The 20,959-nt window shown below is 43.6% G+C and overlaps 1 protein-coding gene across 2 annotated transcripts; it reads left to right on the top strand.

Annotated features, from left to right (window-relative positions):
- Positions 1 to 589: 589 nt before the first annotated feature.
- On the top strand, positions 590 to 20,485 carry LOC129858085 (protocadherin-10-like). 2 transcript variants are annotated; one of them, XM_055927032.1, is made up of 5 exons: positions 590 to 3,629; positions 4,544 to 4,602; positions 4,952 to 5,058; positions 14,696 to 15,052; positions 18,068 to 20,485. In XM_055927032.1, the coding sequence occupies exons 1-5, from the start codon at positions 1,128 to 1,130 to the stop codon at positions 18,085 to 18,087; spliced, it is 3,045 nt and encodes a 1,014-aa protein (XP_055783007.1). In that variant the 5' UTR covers positions 590 to 1,127; the 3' UTR covers positions 18,088 to 20,485. The 2 variants fall into 2 exon arrangements, with proteins under 2 accessions (XP_055783007.1, XP_055783008.1); XM_055927033.1 differs by having other exon boundaries at positions 593 to 3,629; positions 14,696 to 14,853.
- Positions 20,486 to 20,959: the final 474 nt, after the last annotated feature.

Below are 20,959 nucleotides of genomic sequence, written 5' to 3'. Positions count from 1 at the left end.
ATCCTCACACAAACAGTCTACACACGTCACCCAGCAGGAAGCATACACAGCTATAAACTATCAATCAATGATAATAATTTAATTCATTATTGCGTTCTGTTTTCTTAGTAGGCTAGTAAAAGGCATGAGAATTTCCCACACCCAAGAAGAAGTTAGGCCTAGAGGTGCTGACTAACGGAGAGTAAACTGAAAGCTATTCAAATAGAGTCGCTACACTATGGAATGTATAAGAAATGTGTTGGGAAGTTTGCCTAATACATTTCTGGGAATTTATACATAGTGTGCCACTCTTTATTGTTTTCCTAATAGCCAATGCTATTGTGTATTGTGCTTTTGTTGAAAACAATTTAGGACCCTTTCAATGTGCTGCGCGTAAACAACTATAAAGCCCCAACTTCCTCCCCTCTTCCAAATGTCTCTTCCTCGTCAGGCAGCTATTCAGCTCGAACCAGCAACTGGGCTCGAAGCGTCACATCACAGTGAGCGATATCCAGCATAGACAGACGTCCCAACCGTCCAATCAGGAGTGAGCTCAGCGGGTGTCCGAGGATCCCGTTGGCTGGTAGGGGAGGTGCGCTGCGGAAAAAGCGAATAGTTGAGTGAAGAGCATTCAATAGTGCGAGAGGAGACCGCTGCAGTGTGTGCGCTAAACGGAGCAGATATCACTGGAGAGAAGAGAGAGAAAAAAATCAGATAACAGTGACTGTTTGAGAATTGGTATAGTTGGAAAAAGCTTGTAAAAAAATTATCGATTACGTGCATGGTACGGATTTTGTATATTTTTTTTATTGATTTTGGGCCTATGCTTTTAGAGTCATCTCCTCACTATTATTATTAAGGAACACTCCGCATAATTGGAATGTGCACTGCTGCCATAACGAGGCGCATCTGAAGCAGCCGAGAGCTTGTTGATCTCGGCAGTGAAGACAGGATTTGGGGGTAATCAAACCTGCATTGAATATCACAAACAAGAAGGTCCATGTTTGACGGGACTACTAAAAGGAAAACAAATATCCAAAAGCCTTCTACATTTTGGGGACTTTCCTTGGACTAAGGGTAATGGGAATTGACGCTATAAATAAAAAAGGATAAGATTTATTTTCTCCAAGTGCACTTGTTCTTTGGCGATGATTGTGCTATTCCTTTTGCTGTGTATCACGGATGGAGTGGTCTCGCAGATACGCTACTCTGTGCCGGAGGAGGCTGGACACGGCACGTTCGTGGGGAATATCGCCGAGGACCTGGGACTGGACATGACCAAAATCGCTTCACGCCGCTTCCAGGTTGTGCCCAGCTCGCGGACGCCGTACCTGGAAGTGAACATGGAGAACGGGATTCTGTTCATCAACGAGAAAATTGACCGGGAGCAGATCTGCAAGCAGAGTGCCAGCTGTCTTTTACACCTTGAAGTGTTTTTGGAGAACCCACTCGAGCTGTTCCGCGTGGAGATAGAGGTCGTGGATATCAATGACAATCCGCCCAGCTTCCCCGAAACCGACATCACCGTAGAGATCTCGGAGAGTGCAGTCCCCGGTACCCGGTTTCCCCTAGAGAGCGCATTCGATCCGGACGTGGGTTCCAATGCGCTGCGCACATACGACATCACCACCAATAACTACTTCTACTTGGATGTGCAGACGCAGACCGACGGGAACAAATTCGCAGAACTGGTGCTAGAGAAGTCGCTGGACAGGGAGCAGCAGGCGTCCCACAGGTATGTGCTGACTGCAGTGGACGGGGGCCAGCCGCCACGGACAGGCACTGCTCTGCTGGTGGTCAAAGTGCTGGATTCTAACGACAACGTGCCCGTGTTTGACCAGCCAGTGTACTCAGTGAGTCTTCAGGAGAACACACCGGTGGGGACCCTCGTTATCCAGCTGAATGCCACGGACTTAGACGAGGGGCAGAATGGGGAGATAGTGTATTCATTCAGTAACCACATCTCCAGCCGCGTCAAGGACCTGTTCGCCATAGACGCGCGCACTGGACGCATCGAGGTGCGCAGTGAGGTGGATTTTGAGGAGAGCAGTTTATATCAAATATTCGTTCAGGCGAAAGATCTCGGACCCAATTCCGTGGCCGCGCACTGTAAAGTTCTGGTGAAAATAATGGACGTAAATGATAATGCTCCTGATATCACCTTCAGCACAGTGACCGAGTCGGTGAGTGAAAGGGCAGCCCCGGGCACCGTTATAGCCCTGCTGAGCGTGACTGACAAAGATGCTGAGGAAAACGGAAAGATTCACGTTGAAATCCTCGGTGACGTCCCGTTCAAACTCAAACCCTCCTTTAGGAACTATTTCACCATTGTAACAGATGGACCCCTAAATAGAGAGAATGCTGACTCTTATTCAGTGACTGTAGTTGCCAGGGATACAGGGACCCCTTCCCTTGCCACCAGTAAATCAATCAAAGTGCAAGTGTCGGATGAAAATGACAATGCGCCAACGTTTACGCAGCTCATATATGATGTGTATGTGACTGAAAACAATGTGCCAGGTGCTTATATCCACGCTGTGACCGCTCTGGACCCAGACGTTGGACAGAACGCTCTCATTAGTTACTCCATAATGGAGTGCGATATTCAGGGTATGTCTGTGAAAACATATGTGTCAATCAACGAAGAGACGGGCTACCTTTACGCACTCAGATCATTCGATTACGAGCAGTTAAAAGACTTCACTTTCATGGTTCAGGCGAAAGATGCAGGTAGCCCTGAGCTCTTTTCGAACGCCACGGTCAAAGTAATCATCGTGGACCAGAATGACAACCCTCCCTCCGTTATTGCTCCTCTGGGTAAAAATGGCACTGCTAGAGAGCCTCTGCCCCGCTCCGCCGAGCCTGGCTACCTGGTAACCCGTATCATCGCCATGGATGCAGACGACGGAGAGAACGCACGGCTCTCCTACAGCATCCAGCGGGGGAACGAGAACGGCATGTTCCGCATGGACTGGAGGACCGGAGAATTGCGCACTGCCCGGCGCGTCTCCACCAAGCGGGACCCAAACCAGATGTATGACCTGTTGATAGAGGTGAGGGACCACGGCCAGCCACCCCTCTCCTCCACCGCCAGTGTGTTCGTGGTGCTGGTGGACAGTGTGGTGGAGGACCATCGGGAGAGGGGCACCGCCAAGTCCAAGGAGACATCGCTGGACCTCACCCTCATCCTCATCATCGCCCTGGGCTCCGTCTCCTTCATCTTCCTCCTGGCTATGATCGTGCTGGCAGTGCGCTGCCAGAAGGACAAAAAGCTAAACATCTACACGTGCCTCACCAGTGATTGCTGCCTCGGGTGCGCCACATGCTGCAGCAGGCATGCGCGAGCCCGCAAGAAAAAGCTCAGCAAGTCCGATATAATGCTGGTGCAGAGCGCCAACGTCACCGGGGCCGGTACAGCCCAGGTGCCAGTGGAAGAGTCCGGGAGCTTCGGCTCTCACCACCAAAATCAGAACTATTGCTACCAGGTATGTCTGACTCCGGAGTCGGCCAAAACCGACCTCATGTTCCTAAAGCCGTGTAGCCCATCTAGGAGCACAGACACGGAACACAACCCGTGCGGGGCCATAGTGACAGGGTACACTGACCAGCAGCCTGACATCATATCAAACGGCAGCATTTTATCAAGCGAGGTAAGAGTCCCCACACACCTTTAAACTCCAATACCCCCAGCATGTACTTGCTACCCGTATATTAGATATAGAGTGTGATAACTGCAACATGTGCTTGTCTAAAAAAAAAGTCGCACTGCTGCTATTAGTATGTGGATAAAATATGAAATATAATCTGCATTCCGCATTATTAGGACATTTAGTTTAAGTGTCCCTAACATTGATGCTAACTTTCTATATGTTGCATCACACTTTGTTTTAGTAGAGTCCCTTACAAATACGTTTGTTATTTCGCCTAACACATAAGTCTGCATATCTTGCTATTTATTTCCGTAACGACAATTCAACCCAAAATGATGAATACTAGTTGCTGACATGTTGCCGTTGGCAGTCCCGAGGGAGATTACCATTGGGATAGTGATGATTGCATGTTTATGCTCTGCTCAGAAGTGGTTTTGTCGTGCTTTTTTAAATAAGATGGATTTGGAGTAAAATAATAATGCATCAGGATAATGCATGGGTGCCTTGAAGGCTGGAGTTGGGCGTGCGTGTGTGTGTGTGTCTTCATGTGTGTGCGTGTGCGTGCGTCTTCATATGTGTGCGTGTGTGCGTGTGTGTGTGTTGTCATGCGCAATGACCGTGTCCCTTGTGAGAACGCACACATTTCGCACACCAGTCACGATCGTGCTGAGTCGCACAAGAACAAAGATCCGTCTATAGTTCAGCCAGCCTGAATAGGTGCACCACTTAATTGTCTCTTTGGTAGTATATATATGCTGTCGGCTAGGAGGCTTTTAAAACGACTCCTCTGAAAACTATCAATGTCATGTACCAGATTTCTTGTTATTATTTTGTATTTTAAATCTCAGGAAAATTGTTTGATAATAAAATGCCACCGCGCCCCAAACTCAAAATGTCTCCTGCTTCTCTTTCAGACCAAACACCAGCGAGCCGAGCTCAGTTACCTGGTGGACAGACCTCGGCGTGTGAACAGGTAACGAGCATGCGCACCTGGTGCCCTGCCAGCAGACTGAGTGACGTGATTGAGAGTGTTGTTTAAAGTGGTCATTCAATGCCAGAGGGGAGAGACTACAAACCACAACCATGCCAAAATGGCTCAATACCTAATACTGGTTAATTCACTGTCTCTGCTGCTGCCCAGCTGTGTATGCACTCTCAGTCTATGTTGATGATAATGAAGTGCAGGATAATGAATGAATGATGATGATGATGAAGACGATAAAAATAAAAGTGATTCATGTTTTATTCTAACATAATTTGTATTTTAACGTACGTTTGATACATTAAAGAATGTTCGCTATTCTTCTACTCTTATCTGTCAGTTCGGCTTTCCAAGAAGCGGATCTCGTAAGCTCTAAAGACAGTGGTCATGGTGACAGCGAGCAAGGCGACAGTGACCATGATGCCACCAATCGAGGTCACTCTACCGGTAAGTCGAGTTTGTTAGTTCTTGGCTGGTTGCACGGCTTTGGATCTCTTATTTTCTCATTTAAAGCCCCACATAGGGCAATGACAGTGTTGTATGGCGTGGTATCTGTACACGGTGCTGATCGATCGATCATGGTGGTTTTCGAGGCCTATAGTCACTTATAGCCTTACGAATGTTATCCGCGCCCGTGGCTGCAGCGTGTCTATAGTATCACTGCGCTGTTATCTTCCGATTGTGGTGCTGAACGGAAAGCGACTCACTGCACTGCGCTGCGCTCTGCCAAATCTCGACTACTTTCAGAGTTCGCGACTGGCCAGTCGTGTCATAGTCTACTCATTCTCACCATCTCAAATATTGGAAATGTGCTTAGGATTGATGAAATGTAGCCTTGAGTGTTTTTCTACCAGCATGTGATATGCAAACTTCTCTAGCTTAGGCTACTGTAAGAATGGACTGTTTTTGGTAGGGCCTATATTCTAGTCGTCGTGTGTTTGTGAACTCGCTCTCTCCTGGCTGTAGCTCAATCTCTTTATTGTTTTGAACATGGGAAATGTTCTGAGGGACAATGGCGCGCTGCTGAACTTAATCCTGTTGTTAGTAAATATGCAGGGTCGTTAATGAGGGAGGGCCCGCTGCTAAATCCATGCTAGAGACCACTTGATGGGTACGTGACGGAATTTATAACGAGGACCGGTTGGCTTGTCATTGGTCGGTGCGGTGTGGGAACGGGACCAAACTGGTTGCGGGCGCAAACAAACAAACGATTCATTCATTGACTGGGCTCTGCCTTCCCGCCCCGAGCCCCCACCGCCCCGATCGCATTCCTCCGTCTACATCGACGTTTTATCTGTTCCAGCTAAAGGTTCACATACGTTTTTTTTTTTAAATTGGGCTTCTGAGCTTTGAATGTAGTTATCTCTGCATTCATCCTTGCGATTGCTTTGGTCCAGCCCCGTCTGTGTGTGTCTATGCCCATGTTTTTTGGAAAGCAACAAGGTCTGCCCTTGGGGATGAACCCACAGCATGCGAAATGAGCCACGTCTAGAAATAATAATGGCACTATTTGAAGCCTGTGGATATACACTGACGTTTAAAGGGAAGCATCCTATTTTATTTATCCCACTTTAAATGTATGATGTATCTAGTTGGAATCATTTATACAAGTCACTTGTCAGATGGAACCCCTTTAATGTTGAACCAAAATGCAAGTCATTTAGCAAGGTAGTTTATATCACGCTACATATTCAATTTGAGCCATAGGAACTATATGATAGGTAGTACAAGGTACTTCTATATAGACACTACAGGAGCTATACTTCCTTTTTAATTGAACCCTTCTTTCCTTCATGCAGGGCTTGACCAGACTCCTAATGCTAAGTGATGACTCTGTGGCATGGTGTTTAGTGAACTTGTTGTCTTTGCTTTTGACTTTGAGTACCGTTGTATGGCAATAGGCTACTGTTGCTTTGTTATGAAATGATCGGACAACTTACTGTCTCTAAAAAGATTAATTGCTGTGCATTAAGTCTTTGTTTGGTTAGGATCGTTTATACTGGAGCTTAGTGTTCTCTGCTTGCACGATACTTAGACATAACTGGCTGCTGTGCTATTTGCTAAGTGATAATTGAGTTTGTGACAAGCAGAGATGCTACAACCTCAGGATTTTTCTCAATTGGGTCTTTCATTTGTGTCAGTTTATCTTTTATTCAACATTTTCATGAACAATTCCTTAATTTAATGAGGTGAGGGTGAACTTAACTATAAACCGGGTGGTTCAAGCCCTGAATGCAGATTGGCTTATTGACGTGGTATATCAGACTGCATACCATGGGCATGACACAAAATTACTTTTTACTGTTCCAATTATGTTGGTAACCAGTTTATAATAGCAATAAGGGGGTTTGTGGTATATGGCCAATCCAGAGAACAGTCCTTAGCCATGGTATATTGGCCAAATACCTCACCCCCTTGTACTTTATTGCTTAATTATAGCACTATGATTGTGACAAGAGACTAAACAATGATGATCATTTAGGTGAATAAATGTTTGTTGATATTAGATGGATTTAAGCAGTGGAGTTACTGTGATGGTATCAGAGATGATATAGCCTGTCTTAAATAGACTGTTATCATGGTTACTATGGATAAACTGCCACTCTACTGTTTGTGAGCATTGGAGTTAGCACTCCTTCCCACCTCCCTATTTCCCCCTCCATCCTCCCATTCCCCTTCCAGATCCCTCCTTAGGCCCATGGTTCACTTTATCGCCGTGGTAATATATGCTATTTGTATATATTCTTGCTGAACAGTCATTCATTTTCAGAACTCTGCATAACAATGACCAAATTAAGGACGCAATAAAGTAGGGGGTCAGTGCATTTACACAGTCTCTCTCGTTCGAACAATTTTAATTTCTCTCTCTGTCCCCCCCCCCCCCCCCAATTCAAAGGGCTTTATTGGCATGGAAAACATATATTTACATTGCCAAAGCAAGTGAAATAGACGTAAACATTACACTCTCAAAAGTTCCAAAATAATAAATACATTTCAAATGTCATATTATGTATATATACAGTGTTGTAACGATGTGCAAATAGTACAAAAGGGAAAATAAATAAACATAAATATGGGTTATATTTACGATGGTGTTTGTTCTTCACTGGTTGCCCTTTTCTTGTGGCAACAGGTCAGAAATATTTCTGCTGTGATGGCACACTGTGGTATTTCACACAGTAGATATGGGTGTTTATCAAAATTGGGTTATTTTTTAGAATTATTTGTGGATCTGTGTAATCTGAGGGAAATATCTCTCTCCCTCTCTCTCTCCCTCCCACTCTCTCTCCCTCTCTCTCTCTCTCTTTATCTTTGTTTGGATATGGGGGATACTTCTTGACAGTGCTTTCAGTACATACTGAAGTCAGACTGATATACTGTAGACTCATGTTTGTTCCTTAAAATCATTAAAGTACTAAGGCCAATAAATATTGTTGGTTTCAGTTCACACCTTTTATTAAACTTTCAGTTTTACTGAGGTCAGGTCAATTCTTTACTGAGGACAGGTCAATTCTTTACTGAGGACAGGTCAATTCTTTAGTGAGGGCAGGTCAATTCTTTAGTGAGGGCCGGTAAATTCTTTACTGAGGTCAGGTCAATTCTTTAGTGAGTGCAGGTCAATTCTTTACTGAGGGCAGGTCAATTCTTTACTGAGGGCAGGTCAATTCTTTACTGAGGTCAGGTCAATTCTTTAGTGAGGACAGGTCAATTCTTTGCTGAGGGCAGGTTAAATTCTTTACTGAGGGCAGGTCAATTCTTTACTGAGGGCAGGTCAATTCTTTACTGAGGACAGGTCAATTCTTTAATTGAGGACAGGTCAATTCTTTACTGAGGGCAGGTCAATTCTTTACTGAGGGCAGGTCAATTCTTTACTGAGGGCAGGTCAATTCTTTACTGAGGGCAGGTCAATTCTTTACTGAGGACAGGTCAAATCTTTACTGAGGGCAGGTCAATTCTTTACTGAGGACAGGTCAATTCTTTACTGAGGGCAGGTCAATTCTTTACTGAGGACAGGTAAATTCTTTACTGAGGACAGGTCAAATCTTTACTGAGGACAGGTCAATTATTTACTGAGGACAGGTCAAATCTTTACTGAGGACAGGTCAATTATTTACTGAGGTCAGGTCAATTATTTACTGAGGGCAGGTCAATTCTTTACTGAGGTCAGGTCAATTATTTACTGAGGTCAGGTCAATTATTTACTGAGGGCAGGTCAATTCTTTACTGGGGTCAGGTCAATTCTTTACTGAGGACAGGTCAATTCTTTACTGAGGGCAGGTCAATTCTTTACTGAGGACAGGTCAAATCTTTACTGAGGACAGGTCAATTATTTACTGAGGTCAGGTCAATTATTTACTGAGGGCAGGTCAAATCTTTACTGAGGGCAGGTCAATTCTTTACTAAGGTCAGGTCAATTATTTACTGAGGGCAGGTCAATTCTTTACTGGGGTCAGGTCAATTCTTTACTGAGGACAGGTCAATTCTTTACTGAGGGCAGGTCAATTCTTTACTGAGGGCAGGTCAATTCTTTACTGAGGTCAGGTCAATTCTTTAGTGAGGACAGGTCAATTCTTTGCTGAGGGCAGGTTAAATTCTTTACTGAGGGCAGGTCAATTCTTTACTGAGGGCAGGTCAAATCTTTACTGAGGACAGGTCAATTCTTTACTGAGGACAGGTCAATTCTTTACTGAGGACAGGTCAATTCTTTAATTGAGGACAGGTCAATTCTTTACTGAGGGCAGGTCAATTCTTTACTGAGGGCAGGTCAATTCTTTACTGAGGGCAGGTCAATTCTTTACTGAGGGCAGGTCAATTCTTTACTGAGGACAGGTCAAATCTTTACTGAGGGCAGGTAAATTCTTTACTGAGGACAGGTCAATTCTTTACTGAGGGCAGGTCAATTCTTTACTGAGGACAGGTAAATTCTTTACTGAGGACAGGTCAAATCTTTACTGAGGACAGGTCAATTATTTACTGAGGACAGGTCAATTCTTTAAGTGAGGTCAGGTCAATTCTTTACTGAGGGCAGGTCAATTCTTTACTGAGGGCAGGTCAATTTTTTACTGAGGGCAGGTCAAATCTTTACTAAGGGCAGGTCAATTCTTTACTGAGGTCAGGTCAATTCTTTACTGAGGACAGGTCAATTCTTTACTGAGGTCAGGTCAATTCTTTACTGAGGGCAGGTCAATTCTTTACTGAGGGCAGGTCAATTCTTTAATGAGGGCAGGTCAATTCTTTACTGAGGACAGGTCAATTATTTACTGAGGTCAGGACAATTCTTTACTGAGGGCAGGACAATTCTTTACTGAGGGCAGGTCAATTCTTTACTGAGGGCAGGTCAATTCTTTACTGAGGGCAGGTCAATTCTTTACTGAGGGCAGGTCAATTCTTTACTGAGGACAGGTCAATTCTTTACTGAGGGCAGGTCAATTCTTTACTGAGGTCAGGTCAATTCTTTACTGAGGGCAGGTCAATTCTTTAATGAGGGCAGGTCAATTCTTTACTGAGGGCAGGTCAATTATTTTCTGAGGTCAGGTCAATTCTTTACTGAGGTCAGGTCTATTCTTTACTTAGGACAGGTCTATTCTTTACTTAGGACAGGTAAATTCTTTACTTAGGACAGGTACATTCTTTACTGAGGACAGGTCTATTCTTTACTTAGGACAGGTCAATTCTTTACTTAGGACAGGTCAATTCTTTACTGAGGACAGGTCAATTCTTTACTGAGGACAGGTCAATTCTTTACTGAGGGCAGGTCAATTCTTTACTGAGGGCAGGTCAATTCTTTACTGAGGGCAGGTCAATTCTTTACTGAGGACAGGTCAATTCTTTACTGAGGGCAGGTCAATTCTTTACTGAGGACGGGTCAATTCTTTACTGAGGGCAGGTCAATTCTTTACTGAGGGCAGGTCAATTCTTTACTGAGGGCAGGTCAATTCTTTACTGAGGGCAGGTCAATTCTTTACTGAGGGCAGGTCAATTCTTTACTGAGGTCAGGTCAATTCTTTACTGAGGACAGGTCAATTCTTTACTGAGGTCAGGTCAATTCTTTACTGAGGTCAGGTCAATTCTTTACTGAGGGCAGGTCTGTTCTTTACTGAGGGCAGGTCTATTCTTTACTGAGGGCATGTCTATTCTTTACTGAGGGCAGGTCAATTCTTTACTGAGGGCAGGTCAATTCTTTACTGAGGGCAGGTCAATTCTTTACTGAGGGCAGGTCAATTCTTTACTGAGGACAGGTCAATTCTTTACTGAGGGCAGGTCAATTCTTTACTGAGGACAGGTCAATTCTTTACTGAGGGCAGGTCAATTCTTTACTGAGGGCAGGTCAATTCTTTACTGAGGGCAGGTCAATTCTTTACTGAGGGCAGGTCAATTCTTTACTGAGGACAGGTCAATTCTTTACTGAGGTCAAGTCAATTCTTTACTGAGGTCAGGTCAATTCTTTACTGAGGGCAGGTCTATTCTTTACTGAGGGCAGGTCTATTCTTTACTGAAGGCATGTCAAATCTTTACTGAGGGCAGGTCAATTCTTTACTGAGGGCAGGTCAATTCTTTACTTAGGGCAGGTCAATTCTTTACTGAGGGCAGGTCAATTCTTTACTGAGGGCAGGTCAATTCTTTACTGAGGGCAGGTCAATTCTTTACTGAGGGCAGGTCAATTCTTTACTGAGGGCAGGTCAAATCTTTTATTTTATTCAATTTTTTACTTTCCTCTTTTTTCTTTTTTTTGAGACACCTAATATGCCTCAGGGAATATCTCATTTCCTAAAATGTCAAGAAATATCAAGATGTCTTGATCTGACTTTTTAGCAGAGATGTTTTTCTCGGAGTGAGTCTGTGTGTTATCACTTCTCCAGATTCTAAATGCCAAATCTGAAACAGATTGATATTCACAAGCTTCCTCCTATTATTATTGGATATGGAAATATGTTCATTATCCACGGTCAGAGGTTACCGTCCCATTGCTTTGGTGAATATCTAAAGAAGTGCAGGTACCACTTGTTGAAATGAGGAGTAAATGTATGATCTATTGAGTCTGTGTTAGTAGATACATAATTAAATAATACAAACTTTCTTTCATTGTTGTGTATGTGCTGACACTCAATGTGATGGTGTATTTGTGGATGTTCGTTAATATTTAATAAGGAACTCACTCGTTAGGAAGCTCAGCATTTTTCCATGCTGTTAGCGAGCCAAATTAATCCTCTTTGTAACAAAGCAAATTCCCCCTATGCTGACCTGTGGAAACACACACACACACACACACACACACACACACACACACACACACACACACACACACACACACACACACACACACACACCGCAGTCTGAAGCCTAATCAGTCTGTGTTCCACAGATTTATCTGAGGATACTCTTGGGGGCAGTTTAGGTTTTACTCAGACACACACATCAAATGACTTAAAACATGGACTACGCCAAATTGACTTTTAAAGATTGAGTTAGGCAATACCCTGGTTTTACTTAGTGCAAAAATATTAGTATCTATCTGAATTGAATCAGACACTGATTTTATTTGTTTTTATGTTCCACGGTGGGCTATTCATGGATTCACTTGCACTATCATGAAGAATGAACTCAGAATGAACTTCCTCTTTGACAGAACATTGAAGGACTCGGGTTGATTTTGTTTTTGGTGCTATTGCATGGACATATTGAAAGGACATGAGCAGCCAAAGTAATCCAATACTTTTGAGCCTGTGGTTTAAATGATCTAATACCTTGGTCACAGGAAGCTCTGAGAGTGTAGTAGTGTGGTGTTAATGGTTTTAAACACGTTTCTCACTCTGCATGACCAGTCGTACCTGCTGAGATATCACAGAGAGAAACTACCACAGAGGGTCACAGCAATGATTCAATGATTCTAGCCTGTTTCTTTATTTCCCAATGGCAACAAAAATGATAAAAACTACACACACATTACATAATACATGTATACACCAGGCATAATTTATAGTCCAATATTTACACGTGTTTTGGGGAAGGGGGGATTAGGGGGCAAGTGTTTAAATTGTGCAGTATTTAGCAATCATAACAAGAGCCTGATAGCAGCAGTTGTGATATGTGTGTAGCATGAATGTATATATGTGTGTGTGTGTGTGTGTGTGTGTGTGTGTGTGTGTGTGTGTGTGTGTGTGTGTGTAAGTGTGTATGTCTGTGTGCGTGAGTAAGTGAGGGCATGTGTATTAAGGTGTGGAGAATCAGAGCAGGTGGTCAGTCCAGTTCAAGTGTTCCGCGGTCTGATCGCTTGTAGATAGAAACGGTCTCTTAGCCTGTTGGTATCAGACCTCGTGCTCCGATTTCATCTGCCCGACAGGGTGTGTGGGGGTCCTTGATGATGCTGTGGGCCTTCCTCAGACACCATTTTGAGTAAATCCTGGATGGGTGGGAGCATGGCACTGGGCTGTCTTCATCACCCGCTGGAGGGCATTGCGGTCGTGGACAGACTAATTCCCGTACCAGGCCGTGATGCAAACGGTCAGGACGCTCTCGACGGTGCAGTGGAAGTATTTGGAGGGGACACGGGTTGGCATCCCACATGTATTCTGCCGCCTTAGGAAGTAGAGATGCTGTTGGCACCTCTTGACAAGAGTGTTGATGTTGTTGGTCCAAGTCCACAGTGAGGAAATGAAAACTACGGACTCTCTCTACTACCATTGATGTGGAGCCCAGGCGTGTTCCCTCCTCTGTAACAATCAACTCTTTTATTTTACAGACTTTCACTTACCTCCTCCCTATAGGCTGACTCGCCGTTGTTGCTTATCAGGCCTACAACTGTGGTGTTGTGAGCAAACTTGATTATTGACTTGGTGTCGTGCAACTGCATTTTAGCAATTTTGGTTGGTTTTCACAAAGGGCTGTTTTTATTTGAATCTCTCCTTAGTGTATCGGTAGAAAGATGAGGTAGAACGAAGAAGACGATAACTTTGTGACCTTTCCCTGTGCATGCTGGGATTTCTAGTAGAGTGTTTGCTGTTCTGCGAGGCTGAGAGTTGATCTGTCCACGTATGCTGCTGTTTCCTTTGATCTTGTATGGTGAAAAAGAGAACCCTGCAATGAGGAATTAGAGATCTGAGTCTACATGTGCACGCGCGCACGTACACACACAGCAGTAGCTTTGTGTGTATTTGTGTTCGTGTGTGTGTGTGTGCGCACGTTTCCCCTGCTTCCTTCTTTGTCTTGTTTCAATATTAATTGATTATTACCTTTATGACCACTAACTGTCTTTTCTCTCTCTCCATCTCTCCTCCCTCGTTCCCCTCCCCAGGCACTGATATCTTCTCTAACTGTCTTTCCTCTCTCTCCATCTCTCCTCCCTCGTTTTCCTCCCCAGGCACTGATATCTTCTCTAACTGTCTTTCCTCTCTCTCCATCTCTCCTCCCTCGTTCCCCTCCCCAGGCACTGATATCTTCTCTAGCTGTCTTTTCTCTCTCTCCATCTCTCCTCCCTCATTCCCCTCCCCAGGCACTGATATCTTCTCTAACTGTCTTTTCTCTCTCTCCATCTCTCCTCCCTCGTTCCCCTCCCCAGGCACTGATATCTTCTCTAACTGTCTTTTCTCTCTCTCCATCTCTCCTCCCTCGTTCCCCTCCCCAGGCACTGATATCTTCTCTAACTGTCTTTTCTCTCTCTCCATCTCTCCTCCCTCATTCCCCTCCCCAGGCACTGATATCTTCTCTAACTGTCTTTTCTCTCTCTCCATCTCTCCTCCCTCGTTCCCCTCCCCAGGCACTGATCTCTTCTCTATCTGTCTTTTCTCTCTCTCCATCTCTCCTCCCTCGTTCCCCTCCCCAGGCACTGCTATCTTCTCTAACTGTCTTTTATCTCTCTCCATCTCTCCTCCCTTGTTCCCCTCCCCAGGCACTGATATCTTCTCTAACTGTCTTTTCTCTCTCTCCATCTCTCCTCCCTCGTTCCCCTCCCCAGGCACTGATATCTTCTCTATCTGTCTTTTCTCTCTCTCCATCTCTCCTTCCTCGTTCCCCTCCCCAGGCACTGATATCTTCTCTAACTGTCTTTTCTCTCTCTCCATCTCTCCTCCCTCGTTCTCCTCCCCAGGCACTGATCTCTTCTCTAACTGCACGGAGGAGTGCAAGGCACTGGGACACTCCGACCGCTGTTGGATGCCCTCCTTTGTGCCCTCCGACGGGCGCCAGGCAGCAGACTACCGCAGCAACCTGCACGTGCCAGGCATGGACTCCGTGCCCGACACTGAGGTATTTGAAAGCCAAGAGCAAACGGGCAATAAGTCATTCTCCACCTTTGGCAAAGAGACCCCCCTCAGCCACCACCACCAAAACCACCTCCACCTCAGCCACCACCATGCCACCCACGCCAACCAAGCCAAGTTAGAGAGGAAAGCGTTTGAGGCACTTCTGTCTAGCACGCGAGCGCCTTACAAACCTGCCTATTTGAGTGAGTATCCGCTTTGCACGGCAGCTCTGTAGCTAACCCACTCTATTCTCTCAACCAACCAACCAACCAACACTGATCTGATGATTGACTTGAACAATACAAAAAAAATCGAATTATATTTCGCCCCCCCATTGGCTGGAAGTGCCATGAAATTCTTTCACGTGCGCTGACCCATCTAATTTACCTTCTTGACAGTTGTTAACTAACTCTCTCTCTTCCTTTCACACATCGTCATTATCGCTCTCTCTATCTGTGATGATCTTATCCTCCGTCACAGTCTTCCATATCAATTCACTCTCTCCTTCCACCACCAGCAGCAGCCCCATCTATGTGCCTTTTGAATTTAATGTGCCGTGATCAATTAGAGTAGAGGTTGGAATCTATAGGAGAGTTTTGACATCGCTGAGACGTTGAAATGATGGATGATTTGTCCCATTATAGGGAGATGGGTGTGTTAATATACACGATGCTTCCTTCGCTCTGAAAGGGAATGAAAAAAAGGAGTGTTTTTAATCTGCTGAAAAGAATAGAGGCTAAGAGATTACCCTCTCGCTCCTATTCTTCTGACGGTATTACTCTAGCTCCTAGGATCAAAACCGTTTAAGATAATCAGGGAAAGCAGAGGAAGGAGGAGGCATATTTCCATGGGGAATTTCTGTTTCCAAACTCCCTTTTCAAAGGGCACAAAGAGAGACATCCTCATCACTGCAATTTGGTGATAATGCTTAATTATAATTTTGTCAGCACTGCCTTAAGAGTTGCACGTTCTTTCAAAGCTCATCAGAACTTGCTAGAAGAATTCTCAAACTGCTGGAGTGTCCCCTACCACTGTAATTCACAGCCGTAGCATGGGGCACTACCTCTGATGAATACAGATGAGGTAGAGACTCTATAAAGATAAAGATGTCACCTTCTTCTCTCAGAGGCTATTCTCATTGACAAACATTTAAGGAGAGGCAGCGTGATGAGATTTCAAGTTACATAATATGTACATAAACGTTTCAATTTACATTACATCCTTGCCTTACCTTTTGTTCTGGCTGGCAATGTGACATTCTTGGTCTGCAGCTCCAAATCTACCGTAGTGATCAGTATCACAGTAGCCACTGACTAGCCAGTAAGCTTGCAAACTATTTGACAATGCGAACATCTTTTCCTCTATAACATATTATCTACACTCTTGTATAATGCAATCAAACCATATCCCTTAATTGAATAATGCAACCATTTGCTCATTGGTACACGCATGAGCTAGATGTAGCTTGCAAGACAATAACACAGCTAGCTAGCTATGCTCGCTAGTAACATTAGCTAACATATCAAACATTAATGATTACCTCTCTCATATATATATATATATATATATAAATATGTATATACACACAAGTACAGTTTCAGCATATTAAAAGTTACATTAGAACAAACCAAGCTTCATTTGATCAATATCGTGGAAGTCATTATATGAGGTAAACTCAAAATTGCAACTGGAAATTTTGATAATTCCTCTGGTGAGTTGATCAGTTTCTTGCTGCATGCTTCTTGCCTGGATGGTGGCTCAGAGTAACCAAGGGGATAACTTCCTTTCTTAAAGATACAGCGACATTTTCAGAATGTATTTATTTTAATTTTATTTAAACTTTATTTAACTAGGCAAGTCAGTTAAGAACAAATTATTATTTACACTGACGGCCTACCCCAGCCAAACCCTAACCCAGATGACGCCGGGCCAATTGTGCACCGCCCTATGGGACTCCCAATCACGGCCAGTTGTGATACAGCCTCAAATCGAACCAGGGTCTGTAGTGACGCCTCGAGCACTGAGATGCACTGCCTTAGACCGCTGCGCCACTTGGGAGCCTCAAGTTCCAGACTCCATTTTCTTAGAATGTAATAGGCTACTGCAATTTCAGGAAAAAATATCTATAAAACAAGTCTCAAATATAAGGACAATGTTTATACATCTCAACTGTTTCAAAAGCCTTGCTCTGCTATTAATATTTTTACCATATGAATGTTGGGCTCAATGAAACAATTCTGTTGACATTGCCCTGCATAGAGGGGAGCAACTGCTGGGCGAGTGTTGTGCGTGACCTCCGGAGGTAGCTTTCGAGACGTGAGAAATACGCTCTTTTACATTACATTAATGGCTCTCGAAAATCGATACCTCTCGATAATCTCTTGAAATTCTCCTTAATTCTCGTCAATTACAATAGGCCCTCAGTCTCAACCCCTCTTCTTCTCCTCTCTGTCTCAGCGACTACACATGGGCGTAGAGCTAATCACCACAATACATTCCTTATTTAGGGGATGTCTGGCAGGGGGTCTGGAAGGGGGAAGAAGAGGGAGGATTGGGGGGTATCCTCATGATACTAAGAGTCTGTGTCTTATTTCGGAGGGGAGTCTCGAAGGGTGGGGTGTCCCCATGATACTAAGAGGCTGTGTCTTATTTTGGATTGGAGTCAGGGTGGAGGAGGGGGTGGGGTGTAATCCTCATGATACTAAGAGACTGTGCCTTTCCCCTAATCTGATAAAGTCATCTGGAGACACAGAGCCCCTTGTAGCCAGAGACAGCGGTCAGTCATTACCCTAATCAAACAGAGATGACATAGAGCTGCTGCTAGCTGGGGGATTGTTGAGCTGTCATGGGAAAGGGGGAGAGGGGGGTGTTGGGGGTAAGGGGTGTGGGGGGAGGGGTAGCTCCATTTGTTTCCATGTTGGCCGTGGCCCATTTGAGTTAAGACCCATTGTTGCTGTCCTAAATAAATTGAGCAAGAAATATTCTCAGAGACACAGACCCATATTCACACGCATTGTCAATGAGAGATTTCACAGTGTGGATATAAATGGTTCTAGAAGAGAATGGATGAAGGGCTTCCTAACCTTCCTACCCTTGTTTTCTTGACTGTCTTACAACACCGAGTAAATAAATGAAGGTTCCTCTAGATGCATTGTCTGTTTTTCTTTTCTCTCTCAGACAAACTTGACCCCTAACCAGCATGTGTTCTCTTCTTGCAGCGAGGAAAGGGGTTTGCTAGCTCCTTTCGCGTGGACATACCAGAGACCGTATGACTTTGCACAATCAGTCAAAACAACAAAAACTAAAGAGAGCATCAAGTTCCAGACTCCATCTCCTTAACTGTTCCACGTCTGACTGACATTCCCCCTACGTAACATGGAACTCTGTGGACAACATTCCCTCCGGAATTCTCTTGGAACACTGCCGGCCTTGGAAACTACTACCTTTTGGACTCTGGAGGGGTTGGAAGTGGTGGGGACAGACAGAGAGACAGGGTTAGGAGACGGACAGACAGACGGCTCTGCACGAGGACCCCACCGCTCTCAGCAGGACTGAGACAGAGTTGAAAACACAACTAATAGAGGGGGAGAACGAGGGAGGAGGAGGATGAGGATCCCTCCTCTCCAATCTATGTGTGCCTGTTTACAGCACTAATGTACATCTTTAACAAATAAAATAAAACAAAATAAAAAAAGAACAACAAAAAAAAAATACAAAAATGAAAAACCAATTGGAAAAGGAACATCGACGTCACTGAGCCCTTTAGATGTTTATACTCACAGCAGAAGCCAGTTGTACAGGAGATCTTTGTGCATTTTAAATGCAATACCACTGTTTTAGACTTGACTGTTTTTCTATTCAGTTTGTGTGGTCAGGTGTCTTCTCCTCGGATCTAAAGTACTTCAACTTTATAAGGAAAGATTGTGGGCTGGATTATGAATTTTCAAGTTCCGTTTGTTTTCTATCTTTTTTTCCCCATCACATAGTGGATCTGAACAGTGATGGGCTTCACCTTTGAATTCTGAGCTGTTTAGTAGTTTATATCATGTGAGAAGTGTTTAATGTACTCTTTTGAAAAGCTTCAAAATGCATATAAATCTATATATAAATCTATCAATATATACTTTTTCTGAAGGTGTGCTATCCATTTGGTGAGTTTCCTATTCTGTGTAGACAGAGGTTCATAAGCTGCTTAAAGTGCTGTAGAAGGCTTGGGACGATCTTACAGGTTGGGGGTGTTCTTTACCATGGAAACACAACAGCCTTGTCTGCCGCGTGATCGTTTTCATCCGGTTTGATTCCTTTCTTTTTTATTTGGATATGGAAAGTTGAAACTCATGTCTATAAATAAAAAGGCGGTAATAATTTAGATTGAATTCCATGGTAATTCTGTGTTATTGTAACCAAAAAAAAGGGTAAATTAAAAAGAACAAAACAAAAAGTGGCCATATAATGAAAGGTGTTGTGCACTTGCAGTGCAAAATCAAAATATGCGCACATACACACACTCACATACACATGCACACACATACACACGCTCACATACACAGACTCTCACACACACCATTATGCCAACAATAAATCAAAAAATGAGAAATGTACGGTTTGTCTCATGTTGTTTGATTTTCTATAACTTGGGCAGGTTCACATCCAATCACAGCGAAGGGAAGGTCTGATATCCTGACCTCAAGTCCCAATGTATATTTATAGTATGTCAGAGTCGTTAGATCATTTCAATTCATATTTTACTCTGTAAAGTGTCACCGGTTTTATAGGACATGATGAGGTTGTTTTCACATTGTCTATTACTCTTGATTTTACAAACACCCCTTGTGATTCTTTCCACCTAGTGACAGATACACGGTAAGGACATGTTCTTCTTCGAGGGAGGCTTTTTGACAGCGTCTGAATGGAGGAAGGATACACAGAAAGACTCCAGGCACAGTTGGGTTATAGAATACATGCTGCGGTTCTGGAAGATTACAGGTCTCAATTGGACACCCACGTTCATCGGCTTTCAATGGAGTTCCCCATTTTGACAACCGCTAAGGAGAAATCATAGAAAATCTATGTTTATATGTGAGTGGTGAGAAATGCCTATATAGGCCATACAATGATGGCATATGTTAACTAACACACTGTGGCCACATGCTTCTTTCAGTCGTTTGTCAGTCTGGTGCGTTTCCTCGCTTAAACCTAATCTCAAAAAATGACAATTTTTTTTTAATCGATTTTTTTCCACACAGAACAAGTGTTTAAGATTAAACTTCTGTCTTCAATTATACAGTACATGTGTAATCTTCCTGAAGTGGCAGTAACGGCACATAAACAAGGTGGGATAAGATATTAGCTACAGATGGTGACTAACCAATAGCAGAGTCTAAATGAGAGACATAATTACATGTAATCCTTTTATAATCTCACATGTTTGAATATTCATTGATGTTTTTCCACCAGAGATGTGTTCAAATCTGATTAACAGGAGGCATTAAAACCTATATTAATCTTTGGCTCACAGTCTACATCAAAAACATAACATGTACAACATCTTTACTGAGTTCATATTTATTACATTTTTAGGTAACAATTGGAAATCTACATGTCGAATAAATATAAATAAAAGGAGTTGAAATCTGCCTCTTGACTATCCTTTATTCCAGCATAATGAGGGCCGAACTATCAGCTCTGTTCTGCTTAGATTTAGAAGGAGACTTTGATGAACATATGCGGTATAATCATGTCTCCTTTCTTCCTAAATGGAACCCATTATATTTGACCTCAGTCACTCAGGTTAATCTCTTTCATATACCAAAAGTTTTAATTTCCGCATGTATTTATGAACACAAGGTTCCAAATGAAAAAAAGCATTAGAGTATAATGAAATATAATTTAAGAACAAAAATAAATGACTTACAATTCCCAAAACAAGACAGAAGACTTAGAAAGGGAGAGAGCGAGAGAGAAACAGAGACAGAGAGAGGTAGAAACAGAGAGAGAGAGAACGAGAGAGAGAGGGCAAAGTGAGAGAGAGAGGCTGAGAGACAGAGAGAGAGAAGGAGACTGACATGCTTTATATATTCTTGGGTGCATTCGTTATTAACCGAAAGTGA

The sequence above is a fragment of the Salvelinus fontinalis genome, chromosome 6, assembly GCF_029448725.1.
Source record: "Salvelinus fontinalis isolate EN_2023a chromosome 6, ASM2944872v1, whole genome shotgun sequence".
In the NCBI taxonomy this organism is placed as follows: domain Eukaryota; kingdom Metazoa; phylum Chordata; class Actinopteri; order Salmoniformes; family Salmonidae; genus Salvelinus; species Salvelinus fontinalis.
This window is presented reverse-complemented; position numbering and strand designations above follow the sequence as displayed.